This window comes from Mirounga angustirostris, unplaced genomic scaffold, assembly GCF_029215605.1.
Source record: "Mirounga angustirostris isolate CCGP_5_RB_7025 unplaced genomic scaffold, mMirAng1.0.hap1 SCAF_11, whole genome shotgun sequence".
Lineage (NCBI taxonomy): Eukaryota > Metazoa > Chordata > Mammalia > Carnivora > Phocidae > Mirounga > Mirounga angustirostris.
Genome location: NW_026991719.1, coordinates 82,288,274 through 82,304,975, shown reverse-complemented (window position 1 = coordinate 82,304,975; position 16,702 = coordinate 82,288,274). Strand labels below are relative to the sequence as shown.

General features: G+C 42.3%; 1 protein-coding gene and 1 pseudogene across 4 annotated transcripts in view; one reads left to right on the top strand and one right to left on the bottom strand.

Annotated features, from left to right (window-relative positions):
• Positions 1 to 1,427: 1,427 nt before the first annotated feature.
• GPRASP2 (G protein-coupled receptor associated sorting protein 2) overlaps positions 1,428 to 16,702 on the bottom strand; it is a 94,786-nt gene continuing 79,511 nt past the window's right edge. For 2 of the 4 annotated variants that reach the window (XM_064574408.1, XM_064574407.1), the window contains exons 2-4: positions 5,394 to 5,473; positions 4,985 to 5,062; positions 1,428 to 4,663 (exon numbers count right to left, since the gene is read on the bottom strand). In XM_064574408.1, coding sequence (XP_064430478.1) covers positions 1,775 to 4,351 — 2,577 coding nt within the window. In that variant the 5' untranslated portion in view covers positions 4,352 to 4,663; positions 4,985 to 5,062; positions 5,394 to 5,473 and the 3' untranslated portion in view covers positions 1,428 to 1,774. Of the gene's footprint in view, positions 4,664 to 4,984; positions 5,063 to 5,393; positions 5,474 to 6,031; positions 6,235 to 6,670; positions 7,723 to 16,702 lie in introns of those variants that run through there. The other 2 variants (XM_064574405.1, XM_045871358.3) reach the window with 2 other exon arrangements.
• Positions 16,219 to 16,322, top strand: LOC123851865 (U2 spliceosomal RNA; annotated as a pseudogene).

The window sequence follows — 16,702 nt, the reverse complement described above, 5'->3', positions numbered from 1 at the left end:
ATTATCCTTAAAATATTAACTAGTTTTGTATTTAATCCAGAAATTACATCCTAACATTTATTTTCTGTGTAAAACATTTAATATACATATATTTTGTTTTTCTATATTGTGTATGTATACATATCTCCTTCAACCATTTTTTATATTTTTAGCAGTTCCTCGTGTTGAAAAAAAATCTTTCACCTAATCTAATTTCTAAATTACAAGTTATAATTTTACCTTTTCAAAAATTAGCATCCTCAGACAAAACAGAAATACCATTTTCACCATGTTTAAAAATAATAAAATATGCTTTTCATAAGTCTGGATTCTCTCTCCAAACCAACTCTGTTCCTGATTTCTGCAATTCTTCTGTCTGAAGGTATGATATAATCTATTTACTTATTATTGCATAAAATACACATAACCTAAAACTTAATCATGTTAACCATTTTAAAGTATACAATTGAGTGGCAGTAAGCATAGTCACAATGCTGTGCAATCTTCACCACTCTAAAGGGAAACATTCCTTTTCAACTTTTCTAAATGTTTTTATCTCTAAACATTTAACACATAGCTCATTTTTTTTTATGTAACTGTATCCTTTCCAATATGTCCACCTATAACTTGAGGCACTAGACATAAGCATATTAAAAGAAAAAAAACATCTTAGTAATTTTTGTATATCCCCAATGCTTGTCTCTGAAATTTTTTTAATATGCTGTATTTTATTCCAGACTATAGTGTATGAAATTTCTTAGGCATATTGAAATTACATAGAAATTGTGTCAATTTACACACAAGATTTTTTAAAATGGAATCTAGTTTTCCATAGATAATCACATCCTTCTGTTTCACTGGACATAAAACCATCAGTGTTATTTCATGCCAGTAAATAGATCATTTTTAAAAGCTGCATATTCCCTTACTATTTTCCTTGGACTAGGATCATCACAAAGGAAATCTTATTCCTGACTCCATTTAATTTGTGTGCTATTGTACTCCACTCTTTAAGTGGTACTGAAGCAACAACAGTACTAGTTGTAAAATGTGCAGATTTGGCTGACTTAGCTTTCCAAGTGGGCGTCATTCCAGCTGCACCCCTCACCTTGCTCAATTGAAACCTTGACTAAATTTTGCCTTACCTCTTCCAGGCAGACAGGGTACATCCATGCTGCTGAGACAGGTTTTCTAATCACACACTTTTCTTCACACCACCACAGCTCATTTCTAAGAATGACCTAATGGTCTGTCCTCTCCTACACTTTAGTGACCAGTTTAAGTGGGTCCTTCCTTGCTGAAGCATTTCTCAAATACCACAGCCTGCAGAAATCCCTTCTTAAAATCCGGGAATGCAATTTTTCAATGAAGGTGTTTGTCATACTAATTATCTCTTTGTAAATATGCACAATGTATATATATGTACCTGGTTTCAAATTGAAGGGTCATTTCTGCCAATTTTCACATAGACCTTTATTGAAAACAGACTTGAATAGAGAACCATATGTTTAAACAACAAATAGCAGGGTAGCGTACACAGGCGACTTAGTTCATCAGAAGCTCAATACTGAAAAATATTGCAATCTGGACAGCAAGACAAATATCAACAGATATATTTTCAGCTCTAATATTCATTTGGCATCCACAAAATGATGCAGCTCAAATCAAGAAATGGACAAAGTTAACATCAGCATTAAAATATAAGTTACAACATAAAACCAGACTGTGAAAACCAAAGCACTACTCAGGGCTCTTTGGGAACATAAGGCTGATCAAAGGCAGGTGGTTATTCATATTAGCTTTGTTGTCCCACCTCAGGATCATTTTGATTGTCTATCTGGACTTGTAGTTCCTTAGCTAGCTTCTCAAATTCATGGAATGCAGAAATAAGTGGCTCAAGATTGAAATCATCGTCAATTAAGGACATAGTTCCATTTTTTATGATATTACTGATATTCTGAAACATCTTGATAACAATTTGAATATTATCATTTGTCTCCTCTATGTTAAAGAGACCCACAAATATCGACAGAGCTTTGGCACTGAATAGTTTTTTTGCCACGATTGGATTTTCGGACAAATTCAATAGCATTTTCAGCACATGAAACTTTGTTCTTGCATTGCCTGTGGTTAATAAGGAAAGAAACCCAGACATATAATTGGCAACCAGTGTGTGGTAGTCAGTAGTTATAGTGAGGTGTCTAAGCATCCTTAATCCAAGCAGCTGCTCAGGGGAACCCACACTATGAGCAAGAGTTTCCTCACACACTTGACATATGAATGTCTCAATCATGTTTAGATTTGGGTAAGGTGGAGCCATGTGAATCATATTTTCCAAAAAACTTGTCCTAACTCGGGAGGAAGGATAATTGAGCAAGGTTTCAATAAGTGAGACAACACCTGAATCCCGAATGAAATCTCGAGTAAATTGAGAAGCACTTCTCATACCCATTGCAATTTTAGATATTTCATGAATAAAAGGATCTCGGATTTTGTCCATTAATAGAAGAAGTTCTTCAAACTCTCCAGTACCGATTTTAAGCTCACACTGTATGCAGCTGCAGGACCAACTCTCAGGCTCTGCACTCTCCCTGGCCTTAAGATGCTCCCGAATTTCCCTGACTGACCTGTAGGATGGATCATACTGAAATGGGAATTCAGGTTCAAGTTGTTCAGACTGAAGCAAAGATTCCTGGTCTTCCCCTTCTGGGGTAAATTCTGTATTCTTGGGCTTTCCCTCAAACATTTCAGAGAATACAGATGCTGCTTCTTCAGGAATTCTAAAGGAGCTTGGGGATGGGAAGCCAACCCCATGACAAAGACCAGGTTTGAATTCAACAGTGACCTCTTCCCAGGTCTGGGGCCTGGATGATGCCTTAAGTTCATCCTCAGCTGAATCTCTGTATCTAGAATTGGCTTTGTACACAGGACTGGGATTTAGGTCAAAGCAGGCCTCATCTCTATCCCAGAACCAGGACCCAAATATGGCCTCTTCTTCAGACTCTGGCCTGGCCTCTTCTCTGGCCACAGCCCCCAAACTGGACTTTTCCTCAGTCCAGAACAAGGATCCACCAATGGCCCCCTCCTCGGCCCCTGGTGTGGATTCACAGATGGCAGAAGCCCCAGCCTCCATACCCGCCTCTTTCTCTGCCCAGAACCAGGACCCAATAATGACTTCCTCTTCAAATCTGGGCTCTTGTTTGACCCTACCGCTGTGATTAACATCTTTCTGGGCCCTGGGCTTCAAGACAGTATTAGGCTCTTCCTTGTCTCTGGTCCTGAAGCTACTATTGGCTTCTTCTCCAGGCAAAAACCAGGACTCCTTATAGTACTCATCTTCAGACTCAGACTCAAAAAAGTCCTCTCTCTTGGTCCTGAGCTTGGACCTCATATTTGCCTCATCCCTGACTCTGGGCCTGAACAGGTTATTGGTATTTTCCCCAGCCCACAAGCAAAATGGGTTGCCAGACTCCTCTTCAGACCCAGACCAAGAATCAATATAGGGATCTTGCTTGGATCTGGGCCTGGACCTGGGGTTAGGCTGATGTTTGGCCCTGTGCCTGGACCTGGTATTGGCCTCTTCCCTGGGCCATGATCTGATACTGGCCTCTTCTCCAGCCCAGAAAGAAGACATTGTAGAGGTCTCATCTGCTGACCAGAATCCAGACTCATTAGAGGCCTCCTCTCTGGCCCGGGGCCTGGGATAGCACCAAGACCCCATATTAGCTTCCTCCCCTGATCCAAACCAGGGTTGAACTCCTGTCTCAACCTGGGAGCAAGGAAACGTCTCAGTGTCCACATTGACCAGCTCCCTGTCCACAGACAGGGCCATAGGTTTAGCAACTGACCCAGACTCAGTACTGACGAGTGGCCAGGCTACAGCACTGGTCTGGGTCAGGCCTTCTGTTTGCGACATTGCCTCAGCCCCAAACTCAGTCTGGGCCCAAACTTGGGCTTCATCTTTGGGCCTTGCCCCAGGGATTACCTTGGCCTCGGTCTTAGGACGTGCTCCCCCTACTGCCCTTGCTTCAGCTTTGGGCCTTGCCCCAGCCATGGCCTGGGACTCGGTTTTGGGCCTTGCCCCAGCTACTGCCTGGGATTCGCTTTTGGGCCTTGCCCCAGCCACTGCCTGGGTTTCGCTTTTGGGCCTTGCCCCAGTCACTACCTGGGACTCGGTTTTGGGCCTTGCCCCAGGCATAGACTTCGTCTCAGTTTTGGGCCTTGCCCCAGGCATTACCTGTGCCTGGGTCCTAACCTTGGGTCTGACCACCAACGGGACTTCATTCTCTCTTTCAGCCCCACCCCCAACCTCTTCTCCAGCCTTCTTTTCAGGCTTTGCCTGGGCAGCAGGTTCAATCTCAGCCCCAGTCATGGTACAAGTTACAGAGGAGGCCCAGTTAAGTAACCTTACCCCAGTCTCAGCCTCTACCACAGATCTATCTTCACACTCTGATCTTTCAGTGATTCAGGTGGTAGAGTTGGAAACAAATGTTAGAGTCAATCACCAGTTCAGCATTCAATCAACCTCCTTCCGAAGCCTAGCCTCAGTCAGTATCACAGACAAAGTGCAGAAGAGGCCCAACCAAGCGGAGGGATGATGGATGTTCCTGGGTGGGTGCAGACCTGCTGAGGGTGGTGGTCAGCAGCAATTCCAACACCACCAGAGCTGCCACTGGAGGTGGATCTAAGGAAAGAGAATGACATGGGGCTTTGAATCTCTTCCAACTGCATCACCCCATGCAGAGAGTCACAGAGACTGGACCTTGAATGCTTAGTGGGACAGTTGAACTATTAGAAAGTCTTTCTGTCACCCTCATTTTACCTCACACATTACCCCCAAGAGTTGCCACGTTATTTTGCCTGCTACAAAACAAGTGTGAGGTTACTGGGAAAGTGGGTTCCCAATGGGAAAGGCTGAGGAGACCCCAGACTAGACCCTAATCACTCTTGGACCGATGTTGATCTCTACTTCCCCACCCAAATTTGTACCCACTTTCATACCAACCTGCACGGATATGGTGCAATTTCTCCCTCCTTGCTTCGTTTCAGTGGTATTAAGCCCTATAGCAGAAAGCAGGCTGTCCTGAGAAGTAAACATACAGGAGAAAATGAAGTCTGAATATTTGGTTGACAGACACACTGATCCCTGATGTAAACATGTTTCGGTTTAAAGATCTAACTTGTCTAATTTTTCCTGTCTCATGGTCCCTGCTTTCAGGTCTTCTCCTCCCATTCACAGCCCAATCCACACCTACCCCAGTATTCCTAGTATTTCCTGCAGGAAATGGACAAGGGATGCTGTGGCAGTGTGCAAATCTGGCAGCAAGCAGGAGAGGTGGAGGAGGTCCTGGACCCACTTGGATCAAAGACACTTGCCCTGATCTTACTCTATAGTGCTCCCCTGATTTACCCACCTTCACACCAACCTCCAGAGATTTGAACCAGTCTCCTCCTCCTTCCCTTCCTCATAGAAGTGAGCAGCTTTAAAGCAGGCCTATGGACAAACAGATGAAAAAGCATGACAGTCAGGAGACCATGGTAGCAACTGAGCTCTGGGTGGACCCACAAACACCAAGGAAGGGAGTCCACATATTTGTTTTTCAAACATGTAGAGTCCTCTTGGTAGAATATTCTCGTTTTATATAAGGTCTACTTCAGAGTTCCCCAGACAACGACATCTTCTCTTGACGTCACACTCTTCACACTGCTCCTTTCTCCAATTCTAAGGATTCACCACTAGGTGCACCACATCCCACTGCCTTGCGCAGCATAAATTGGGGGAAGGGTTCCCGCATATTCTAGAAAACAGGTTGTGCAGTGGCAGTTGTAATTATGACTTGTGTCTCACCCTCACCTCCTAGCCGATCTTTTCCTACCACGAATTTTCGGTGGAGGTGAGGGATGAAGGCGAGGCAAGTGCTTAGAAAGCTAATACAAAGGGGAATTTTAGAAGGTATTCCTGGATGCCTGACCTGTTACGGTCGCAGTCACCCCACCCCGATTCGGGTCTCCACTCAATGGCTGCTGCCCATCGCCCCCTAGCCCCACACACCTCCAGAAATCCAGGCCATTGTCCTGCTCCTCCTTTTTCTCAAGCCTCTCCTCTACAGATGCACCCTGCGGGAGGAAATCGCCAGACCTACCGCGCAGAGAGAAGACTTTGGCATCAACCAGGCGCCTGTGGGAAGGGACAGGCCCCTTTCCAGAATCAGGGCCCGGAGTAGCCGACGCCACCGGCCACCCGCTCCCCGCCAGCTGGGCACAGAGCTCGGACGCCATCTCCCCCCCCCCGCCCCCCGCCCCGGCGGCCTCCCTGGGCGCCCCCCACCCCAGCTCCCACTCCGCCATTTCTTCCGCAGCAGCCTCCCCCCACAGCTCTCTCCCGGCACGGGCACCGTCGACGGCGGGTCGCGGGCGCCTGGAAAGCTGGCCGCGGAGTGGCGGGCGCAGTTCGCCTCCAGAGGATCCGCGGGAGCCTCTCCGGCCAGCCGCGGTGCCCTGGGCCCGGCCCGCGCCAGTCGCCGCCTCTCCTCGCCAGGGGTCCCGCGGCGCTGCGCACCTCTCTGAGGGACCAGCTCAGGGACCGGGTCGCCTCCTCCTGGCCCGGCTGCCAGGGTCTGGGGTCCGGGAAGGCTGGAAGCCGGGCGACAGTGGGGGTCCCCCCGCCTCCCCCCACGACACCCCCGCTTGCCTTCACAGGCTCAAGGTGCAGGTCGTTGGCCTCCCCCCTTCTCTCGGCGCTCTTCACTCGGATTCCCACCGCCTTGCGTGCGGCCAGAATCGCAAAGAGGTGTCCCGCCCCCCGCGCCGCTGCGCCAAACTGGGCAGGGGCTGCGCAGGATGCGGCACGAAGCGCTCGCGGCGAGGGTGTCGGGAAGGGGGGCGGAGGGATACGGCACGAATGGGTTCGACGCCCCCTCCCCGGCCCACCCTAGTTCCGACCCAGAGGGGGCGGGGCCGGGAGGAGCCCCAGCCTAAGGGGCGGGCTCACAGCAGCGCGCCCCTGCGGACCTGCGCGGCGACCACCCCTCATTGCTGGCCCTGCAACCCGTGGGACCCCGCGAGGGTTGGCGGTGGGGGCTAGGACCCAGAGGTCGGGGGCGGCGGGGCGGGGAAGGTGCGCTGCCGGCAGCAGCGGATGGATATCAGTCGCCCCTCGGTGTGTGAGAGGCCCCCGACTGTTCAGTGTCTGTCCACCTCCCTCTCCCCCGTTCTGTCCACCATCCTAACTGGAGGCCGGTGGGCCAGGGCCTGTCAGGACAGCAGGCTGCGAGGGGAAAGGCGACCTAGGGCCACACTGCCCCGGAGGTTCTGGGGTGGGTGGCCGTCCCACGTTCTTCCTTCACTGCTTCGCGGGGCCACCGAAGGGAGGAAGGTGGGAGGGGGCCCCCACGGAGGCCTCACCACTGCGCCTTTTCTAAAGGAAGGCAGACCTACACCCCTACCCCGAGAAAACCAACCACTGCTCTGCCTCCATTCTTTCTGCCACACTGCTGTTTTCCCCCCATTCAAACTGGCAACATGCTTTTGCCATTTCGCAGTCCCCACAGTTGCCCACAGAGGGCCTTTTTTCGCCAGGCACGACCCACACTGGGTCCTGGGATATTTCCTGTCTGTTGCCCCCATGGCCAGGGGTCGGGCTGGTCCTGGCTCTTCTTCAACTGCCCTGTCTATCAAGTCTTCTCTTGCAGTCACATCCAAGCTCTCATGATCTTTGGCCATGTGGAAATGTGGCAGGGAGTAGAACCAGCTTGGATCTCAGCCACTTGCCATACATACCTGTCTAGTTTCCCCAGACATTCTTTGGAGGAAGACCCCCATCATGTACCTACTTCCCAAGACAGCACCTGGTGGTTTTTGAATCCTCTGATTCCTTTACCCCTACATCCTTCCTCTAGTCTTGAGCCCTTCCTTTCTGTGCTCCATGGGGCAAACAGAGCAACGTGTTTAAGCACGACTGTGGTTGAGCACCAACCTGCTGGTGCCCATTTTAAACCCAACTAAATGCCGCTTTCACTGTGATAGGCTGAATAAAGGTCCCTCAATGATGTCCACATCCTATTCTCCAGAACCTGTAAATATGTGATGTTACAGGGCAAAGGAGAAGTAAGATTGCTGACCGAATTAAGATTGCTCATCAGCTGAATTTAAAATAAAAATATGCTGGGTCTCTTCCCGGCCAATGTAATTACAAAAGTACTTCAAATGTGGAAGAAGTAGGCAGGAGAGTCAGTGTCACATCAAAGTAGCATGGGAAAGACTGGATAGGCCATTGCTGGCTTTGAAGATGAAACAAAGCCAGGGCCCAAGGAATGCAGGCAGCTTCCAGAAGCTGGAATAGGCAAGAAAAGCAGATTCTCCCTAGGATCCCTCAGAGAATTGAAGCCTGACCATCACCTTCATTTCAGACCAATGAGGTCCTTTTTGTATTCCCAACATCCAGGGCTGTAAGCTAATACATTTGTGTTATTTTGAGTCGCCAACAATGTGGTAATGTGTTACAGCAGCAGTAGGAACTAAATTTACTCACCGTCTTGACTTGAAAGTCCATCCCCCTTGACTTACTTTACTTGGCCTTCAACCCCTGGGAAGATCAATTCCGGGGGCTCATCTCTGACCCCTATAACCACCTTCTCCAGCAATCCCCCGTCTCTGTTTTCTAAAGAACAGAGACTTTTGCAATGGCCTTTGAGGTTCATCTTGGACAAAGTCCCCATTTGCTGAAAATCACTGATGGTTTTGAGGATGAAAAAGGAACTATAATTTTACCATGAATTTTCATATATTTTCATTTCAGCTTTTATTTGTTTTTAAACATTTGTTATAACTATGCAATATTTAGGTGATAAAAAACCATCTGGAGATGATTCTATACAGTATCTGGACTGACAGTGGATGTCAGTTATCAGAGGAGGGCTGCTTTTACTGTGCTGTTTAAATGGCTTTAGCTGAACTGTGGATCACTTTTTTCTTTATTCCACAGCATACTATCTTGGGTGAATGCCAGGCTTGAAGAAGGGAGTCTGAGCTCTGCTGGGATCTGTGGGTGTGTGCGAATCTCCTTGCCTCCCTGAACTGTTCTTTCACTTTCTTAAAGTCTCTGGTGCCTTTCATTCATTCAAGAAATACACATGAATACCTTCTTTATCCTAGGCACTGGAGATATGGTAGAAACACAAATGAAAGAAATCTCTGTTCTTGTGGAAGCTACATTTACTTGTAGTTTCTATCTTACACAATTTCTTATCCTTAACGTTTACAGATATATTCAAAATCATACTGGCACAGGCTTCTCTGATAATTCTGGATTTTGATTCCAAGATCTTGCTGACAGAGTGTTGAATCTACCAATAGCTGACAGATTTTGTTGTAAGACTTTTAAATATCTGTTGAACAATTTATTGTGAATTCATTTAAAGAACAGGCATTATTACTCATTAGCATTTCTCTCACTGAGAAAGGCCCTATTTTAAGATCTTTATGTGTATTAACTTACAACAATAGTGGTCAATATGGAATATTACCAAAATATGCTGTTACTACCTTCATGTAACAGGTGAGGAAACCAGATCAGATAGGTTAAATTTCATCTTTAAAGTCAGAAAGCAAGAAAAAAAAGAGATTAAACGATACTATCTAACTGCTAAGCAATATTTAATTCATCCTACAATGGATTCCAGTCTAACAGATTGCAGCAGCCATGGTTCCATACCCAGTGACTGCACTAGCACCTGTGTTACCCTGACTTGCCCCTGAAATCTAAATCTCAGAATCAAATAAACCCCAATTGTTAAGCCTGAGATATAGAAGCAGCTGTGCTGATTCTTCATAACTACAGCTCTGCCTCCAGCCCCACGCCCCACTTCCCACAAACATGCATGTGAACTTTCACACTGGCTTACACCTTGCCTGGGGACCAGGCATGATGTATTCCTTGTTCATCTCAATCACCATGGACACAGATCTTTTTTTTTTTTTTTTTGTCCATTTAGCTAAGGTTGGCTCTTTTTTGTTTTAATTTTCAATTTCATAATGACATACAATTTTGAGCATCTTTTCACATGCTTATTTGCCATCTCTTTATCTTTTTTGGTCAGTTGTTCAGATCGTTGCCCATTTTTTTTAAAGATTTTATTTATTTATTTGACAGAGAGAGACACAGCGAGAGGGAACACAAGCAGGGGTGTGGGAGAGGAGAAGCAGGCTTCCTACCCAGCAGGAAGCCTGATGCGGGGCTCAATCTCAGGACCCTGGGATCATGACCTGAGCCGAAGGCAGACGCTTAACGACTGAGCCACCCAGGCGCCCCTCACTGTCCATTTTTTAATGGGGTTGATAGTTTTCTTATTGTAATTTTAAATGTTCTTTGTATATTTTGGATACCAGTCTTTTCTATCAGATGTCTGTTTTGCAAAGCTTTTCCTCTCAATTGTTGGCTTGCTTTTCATTCTATTAACAGAGTATTTTGCAGAGAAGATTCATTTTTAACCAAAGTCCAACTTACTAACGTGTTCTTTCATGGATTACACTTTTTGTGTTGTATCTATAAAGTCATCACGAAACTCAGGGGTCATCTAGATCAGCTTCTAGGAGTTTTACAGTTTCACATTTTATATTTAGCTCTGTGATCCATTTTGAGTTAATATTTTTTTTTTAAGATTTTATTTATTCGACAGAGAGAGACACAGCAAGAGAGGGAACACAAGCAGGGGGAGCGGGAGAGGGAGAAGCAGGCTTCCCGCTGAGCAGGGAGCCCGAAGCGGTGCTCCATCCCAGGACCCTGGGATCATGACCTGAGCCAAAGGCAGACGCTTAATGACTGAGCCACCCAGGCACCCCTTGAGTTAATATTTTTGAAAGATCTATGATTTGTGTCTAGATTCATTTTTTTTTTTTTGCATGTAGGTGACCAGTTGTTTCATCACCATTTGTAGAAAAGAGTGTAGTTTTTCCATTGACTTACCTTTACTCCTTTGTCAACAACTAGTTGATTATATTTGTGTGGATCTATTTCTGGCCTCTTTCTTCTGTTGCATTGATCTACTGGTCTTTTCTTTTGGCAGTACCACGCTGTCTAGATTACTGTAGCTTTATGGACATTATTGAAGTTGGGTAATGTCTATCCTCTGCCTTGTTCTCCTTCAGTATCGTTTGCTATTCTTGGTCTTTTGCCTTTCCATATAAACTTTAGAATCAGTTTGCTGATATCCACAAAATAACTTGTAGGGATTTTGAGTGGGATTACATTGAATTTATAGATTAATTTGGGAACTGACATCTTGAAAATATTGAGCCTTCCTATTCATGCTCATGGAATATCTTTCCACTTATTTAGATCTTTGATTTCTTTTATCAGTGTTTTGCAGGTTTCCTTATATAGATTTTGTACATATTTTTGTAGATTTATACCTAATTATTTAATTTTGGTGCTAATATAAATGGTATTGTGTTTTTAATTTCAAATTCCAAATTTTCATTGCTGGTATACAAGAAAAAAATTGAAATTTGTATATTAACCATGTATCTTGCAAAATTGCTATAATTGCTCATTAGTTCCAGGGCCTTTTTGTTGATTATTTGAGATTTTCTACAAAGACAGTCATGTCATCTGTGAACAACTAATTTTAATTCTTCCTTCCCCATCTGTATACCTTTATTTCCTTTTTTCTCTTATTGCATTAACTAGGACTTCCAGTGTCATGTTAAACAAGAACGGTGAGTGGGGATATCCTTTCCTTGTTCCTGATCTCAGCAGAAAGCATCTTACCCTTATGTTAGCTGTAAATTTCTTGTAGACACTCCTTATTAAGTTTAAAGAATTCTCTTCTATTCTTAGTTTTCTGAGTTTTTATCATGAATGGGTGTTGAATTTCTCCAAATGCTTTTTCTGCTGTACTGACACGATCATATCGTTTTCCTTCTTTAACCTTTCATGTGATTGATTACATTAATTGATTTTCAAAAGTTGAACAGTCTTGCATACTTAGAATACATTCTACTAGGTTGTAGTATATATTCCTTTTATACATTGTTGGGGTTTATTGGCTAATATTTTGTGAGGATTTTTATACCTATCTGCATGAAATATATTGGTCTGTAGTTTTCTCTTTTTGTAATGTAGTTGCCTGGTTTTAGTATTAGGGTAATGCCAGTCTCAGAATTTTGGGGGGACTTATTCCCTCAACTTCTATTTTCTTTGAGAGATTAGATAAAATTGGTATGATTACTTCTTTAAATGTTTTGTAGGATTCACCAGTGAACCTGAGGATAGTGCTTTCTCTTTTGGAAGGTTGTTAAGCATTGATTCAACTTCTTTAATAGTTCTAGGTTTATGCAGATTATCTATTTATACTTGTGTTAGTTTTGGTAGCTTATGTCTTTTAAGGAATTGTTGCAATTCTTCTATGTTATCAATGTTTGGACAAAGTTGTTTATACTATTCCTTTATTATCCTCTTAGTGTCCACAGAAACATTTCTGATATTAGCAATTTGTGTTTTTCCCTTTTTCCTTAAACTACCTAGTGACTTATGTTATTAATCTTTTAAAGAACCAACTTTTTTTGTTTTATTGAATTTCTCTATTGATTTCCTGTTTTCATATCATTGATTTCAGCTCTAATTTTTATTATCTTTTTTCCTTCTGATTACTTTGGCTTTAATTTGCTCTTCTTTCTTTAGTTGCCTAAGATGGGAGCTTCGATTATTGATGTTTAGATCTTTTTTATTTTTTAATATATTCATTCAGTGCTATAAATTTCTCTCTAAGCACTGTTTTGCTGCATACCACAATTTTGATAAATTATATTTTCTTTTTTTAAAAGATTTTATGTATTTATTTGACACAGAGAGAGCGAGCACAAGCAGGGGGAGTGGGAGAAGCAGGTTCCCCACTGAACAAGGAGCCCAGTGCGGGGCTCGATCCCAGGACACTGGGATCGTGACCTAAGCAAAAGGCAGACGCTTAACCAACTGATCCACCCAGGCACCCCGATAAATTATATTTTCATAAAATTGTTTCAAAATATTTTAGTTTCCTTTGAGAGTTCTTTGACCTTGGTGTTATTCAGAAGTGTGTTGGTTAATATCCAAGTATTTTAGGGATTTCCAGTTATTTTTCTGTAATTGATTTCTAGTTTAATTCCATTGTGATCTGCGAGCATAATTTGAATGATGTCTATTTTTTAAAATTTTTAAGGTGCTTTATGTCCCAGGATATGTTCTATCTTGGTGAATGTTCCATGTGAGCTTGAGAAGAATGTATTCTACTGTTTCGGATGAAGTATTTTATAAATTTTAATTAGATCCTTTTGATTGATGGTGCTGTTCAATTCAAGTTGGTTTTTACTGATTTTATACTTACTGAATCTATCAACTACTGATAGAGGGGTATTGGAGTCTCCAACTATAATAGTGGATTTGTCTATTTTTCCTTGCAATTCTATCAGTTTTGCCTCATGTATTTCTGCACTCTGTCGTTAGGTGCATACACAGTAAAGATTGTTATGTTGTCTTTGAGAATTGAGCCTCTTATCATTATGTAACACCCCCCCGCCCCGGCCTTATCCTGGTAATGTTTCATGCTCTGAATTCTGTGTATTCTGAAATTAATAGAGCTACTCCAGCTTTCATTTGTTTAATGTTAGCATAGTATTTCTTTCTCTATCCCTTTATTTTCAGTCTATCCATGTCTTTATATTTAAAGTGTGTTTCTTTTAGGTTACATGTAAAGAGGATCTTATTTTTTTTAACTTACCCTGATGGTCTCTTTCGATTGGTGCATTTAGACTATTGATGTCTAAAGTGATCATTGATATAGTTGGATTAATATCTACATATTTGTTACTGTTTTCTATGTTGCCTTTTTGTTTTTTTCTCTTTTTCTGCCTTCTCTATTTTAAATTGTACATTTTATATATCATCTTCTCTCAGCATATCAATGATATTTCTGTTTTTATTTTGTTTTAGTGGTTGCCCTAGAATTTGCAATATACATTCACAATATATCCAAGTTCACTTTCAGATAACACCATACTACTTCACAGGTAGTGCATGTACTTTGTATAACAGAATATTTCCAGTTCCTCCCTCTCATCCCTTATAAGATGGCTGTCATTCATTTCACTTGTCTATAAGCTTTAATCACCACACATGCTGTTGATATTATTTTGAACAATTTGTAATCTGTTAAATCAATTAAGAATAAAAAGAGAAGATTTCATTTAACCTTAATTTATTCCTTCTCTAATACGCTTTTAAAAAATATATACAGAGATCTGAGTTTCTGACCTATATAATTTTCCTTCTCTCTGAAGAATTTTGATTATAATCCCCCCTGAAGGACAGGTCTACTGGGGACAAATTTTCTCTCTCTCTCTCTCTTTTTGTCTGAGAATGTCTTTATTTTTCCTTCATATTGGAAGAATAATTTTGCTGGATACAGAATTCTAGGTCAGTGCTTGTTTTTTTCTTCAACACTTTAAATATTTCACCCCACCCTCTTCTTGCTTGCAAGGTTTCTGAAGAGAAATCTGATGTAATTCTTACCCTGCTCCTTTATAGGTAATGTGGTTGGTTTCTCTGGGTTTTTTCAATATTTTCTCTTTGTCTTTGATATTCTGCCATTTTTTTTTTTAATTTTAGAGAGAGAGCCCTAGTGGGGTAGGAGGGGCAGAGGGAGAGGGAGAGAGAGAATCTTAAGCAGGCTCTACGCCCACTGCAGAGCCTGATGAGGGGCTCAATCTCATGACCTTGAGATCATGACCTGAGTAGAAATAAAGAGTCAGACACTTAACTGACTGAGCCACCCAGGTGCCCCAGATATTCCTCCATTTGAATATGATATGCACAGGTATATCTTTTCTGGTTTTTATCCTGATTTATGTTTTCTAAGCTTCCTAGATCTGTGGTTTGGACTGTGCCATTAATTTTGGAAAATTCTCAACCATTATTACTTCAAATAGTTCCTCTGTTCCTTTCTCTCTTTTCTCTTGTTCTGGTATTTCTAGTACATGTATATTACATCTTTTGTAATTGTCTCCCAGCTCATGGATATTCTGTTTAGTCTTTTTCACTCCTTTAGCTCTTTGCATTCTCTTTTGGAAGTTTCTACTGACATTTCCTGAAGCACATTGATTCTATTCTCAGCCATGTACGGTCTATTGAAGAACCCATCAAAGACAGATTTCATTTCTTTTACACTGATTTTGATTTCTAGCTTAACTTCTGAATTTTTTCTTAGGGTTTCTATTTCTGTGCTTATATTACCCATCCATTTTTTAATGTTATCCACTTTTCCCATTAGAGCACTTAGCATATTAACCATAGTTGTTTTAAAATCCTGGTATTATAATTCCAAAATTTCTACCATACCTAAATATGGTCCTGATGCTTGCTCTGTCTCTTGATAGTGTGTGTGTGTTTTTGTTTTTGTTTTTTTTTTTTTGGCTTTTGATATGCCTTGAAAGTTTGGTTAAAAGACAAAAAATATAGGTTAAGGAAACTGATGTAAATAGGCCTTTAATGTGAGGTTTTATGTTTATACGGATAGAGAAGTTAGACTGTGTATACTGTTTGCTGTGGCTATATATGTCAGAGGCTAAATTTTCTTCTGATGTCCTTGTTTTTATCTCCCCTGTTATCTGTGTTTCCTTAGAGACTTTTTGTTTTACAGAAATATGACCTTGCTGCAGCTGAGAAGGCTTCTTTATATGTGATATAAATGATGTACTTACAAGGATATCACATTTAGCTTTTATCTTAATATTTTTTAAAAAATATTTTAAAGTAAGCTCTATGCTCAATTTGGGGCTTGAACTCATGACCCCAAGATCAAGAGTCACATGCTCTACCAACTGAGCCAGCCAGGCACCCTTTTTATCTTAATATTTAAAGAGGAATGTGCAAACATCAGTGAGCCATGTTTCCAAAATGTTATTCCATTGAACAATAGGTCAGCAGGATGCTAATGGGTGTTCCATTTTTAACATCATCTAATGAAACTGGGAAATGCTGTTATAGAAAACCCTGAAATATTTTCGTTAAAATGATGTGAAGGACCTATTAATAGAGATTAAAAGAGAAGGTATTTTTATAGGAGTAAAATAAAACTGAGGGGAGAACAAATAGCTGTAAGTAGGAGGGTTATTATAAGCTGAATATAGCACAGCTGCTTTGTCTCCATAAAGTTAGAAATTGACATATTGAAGCAAGAGAGAGATGGATGAGAAATGGACTGCCTCATCACTTCTCGGCCTTTTGGCTAAGATCAAGTGTAGAAATGGACTGCCTGAAAAGGGTGTGAGAGGAAAATATTAAATTATTATTGTGAGAGAGCATATCATATTCAACTTTGGACAAATGATAGGAAAAGCAGAAAATCATTTAAAGATGATGTATGTTTATCAGAGTCCAAAAAAAAAATAAAGATGATATATGTATCTTGCTTCCTGGAGCTGTGAGGCAGGTGACCCTTTGAATTTCTTCCTCACTCCAGAATTACACGATGTTAGTACTGTGGACCTGAGGATAAGGGTAGAGGCTTTTTCTTTTTTCTTTTCTTTTTTTTTTTTTAAGATTTTATTTATTTATTTGACAGAAAGAGACACAGCGAGAGAGGGAACACAAGCAGGGGGAGTAGAAGAGGGAGAAGCAGGCTTCCCGCAGAGCAGGGAGCCCGATGCGGGTCTCGATCCCAGGACCTTGGGATCATGACCTGAGCCGAAG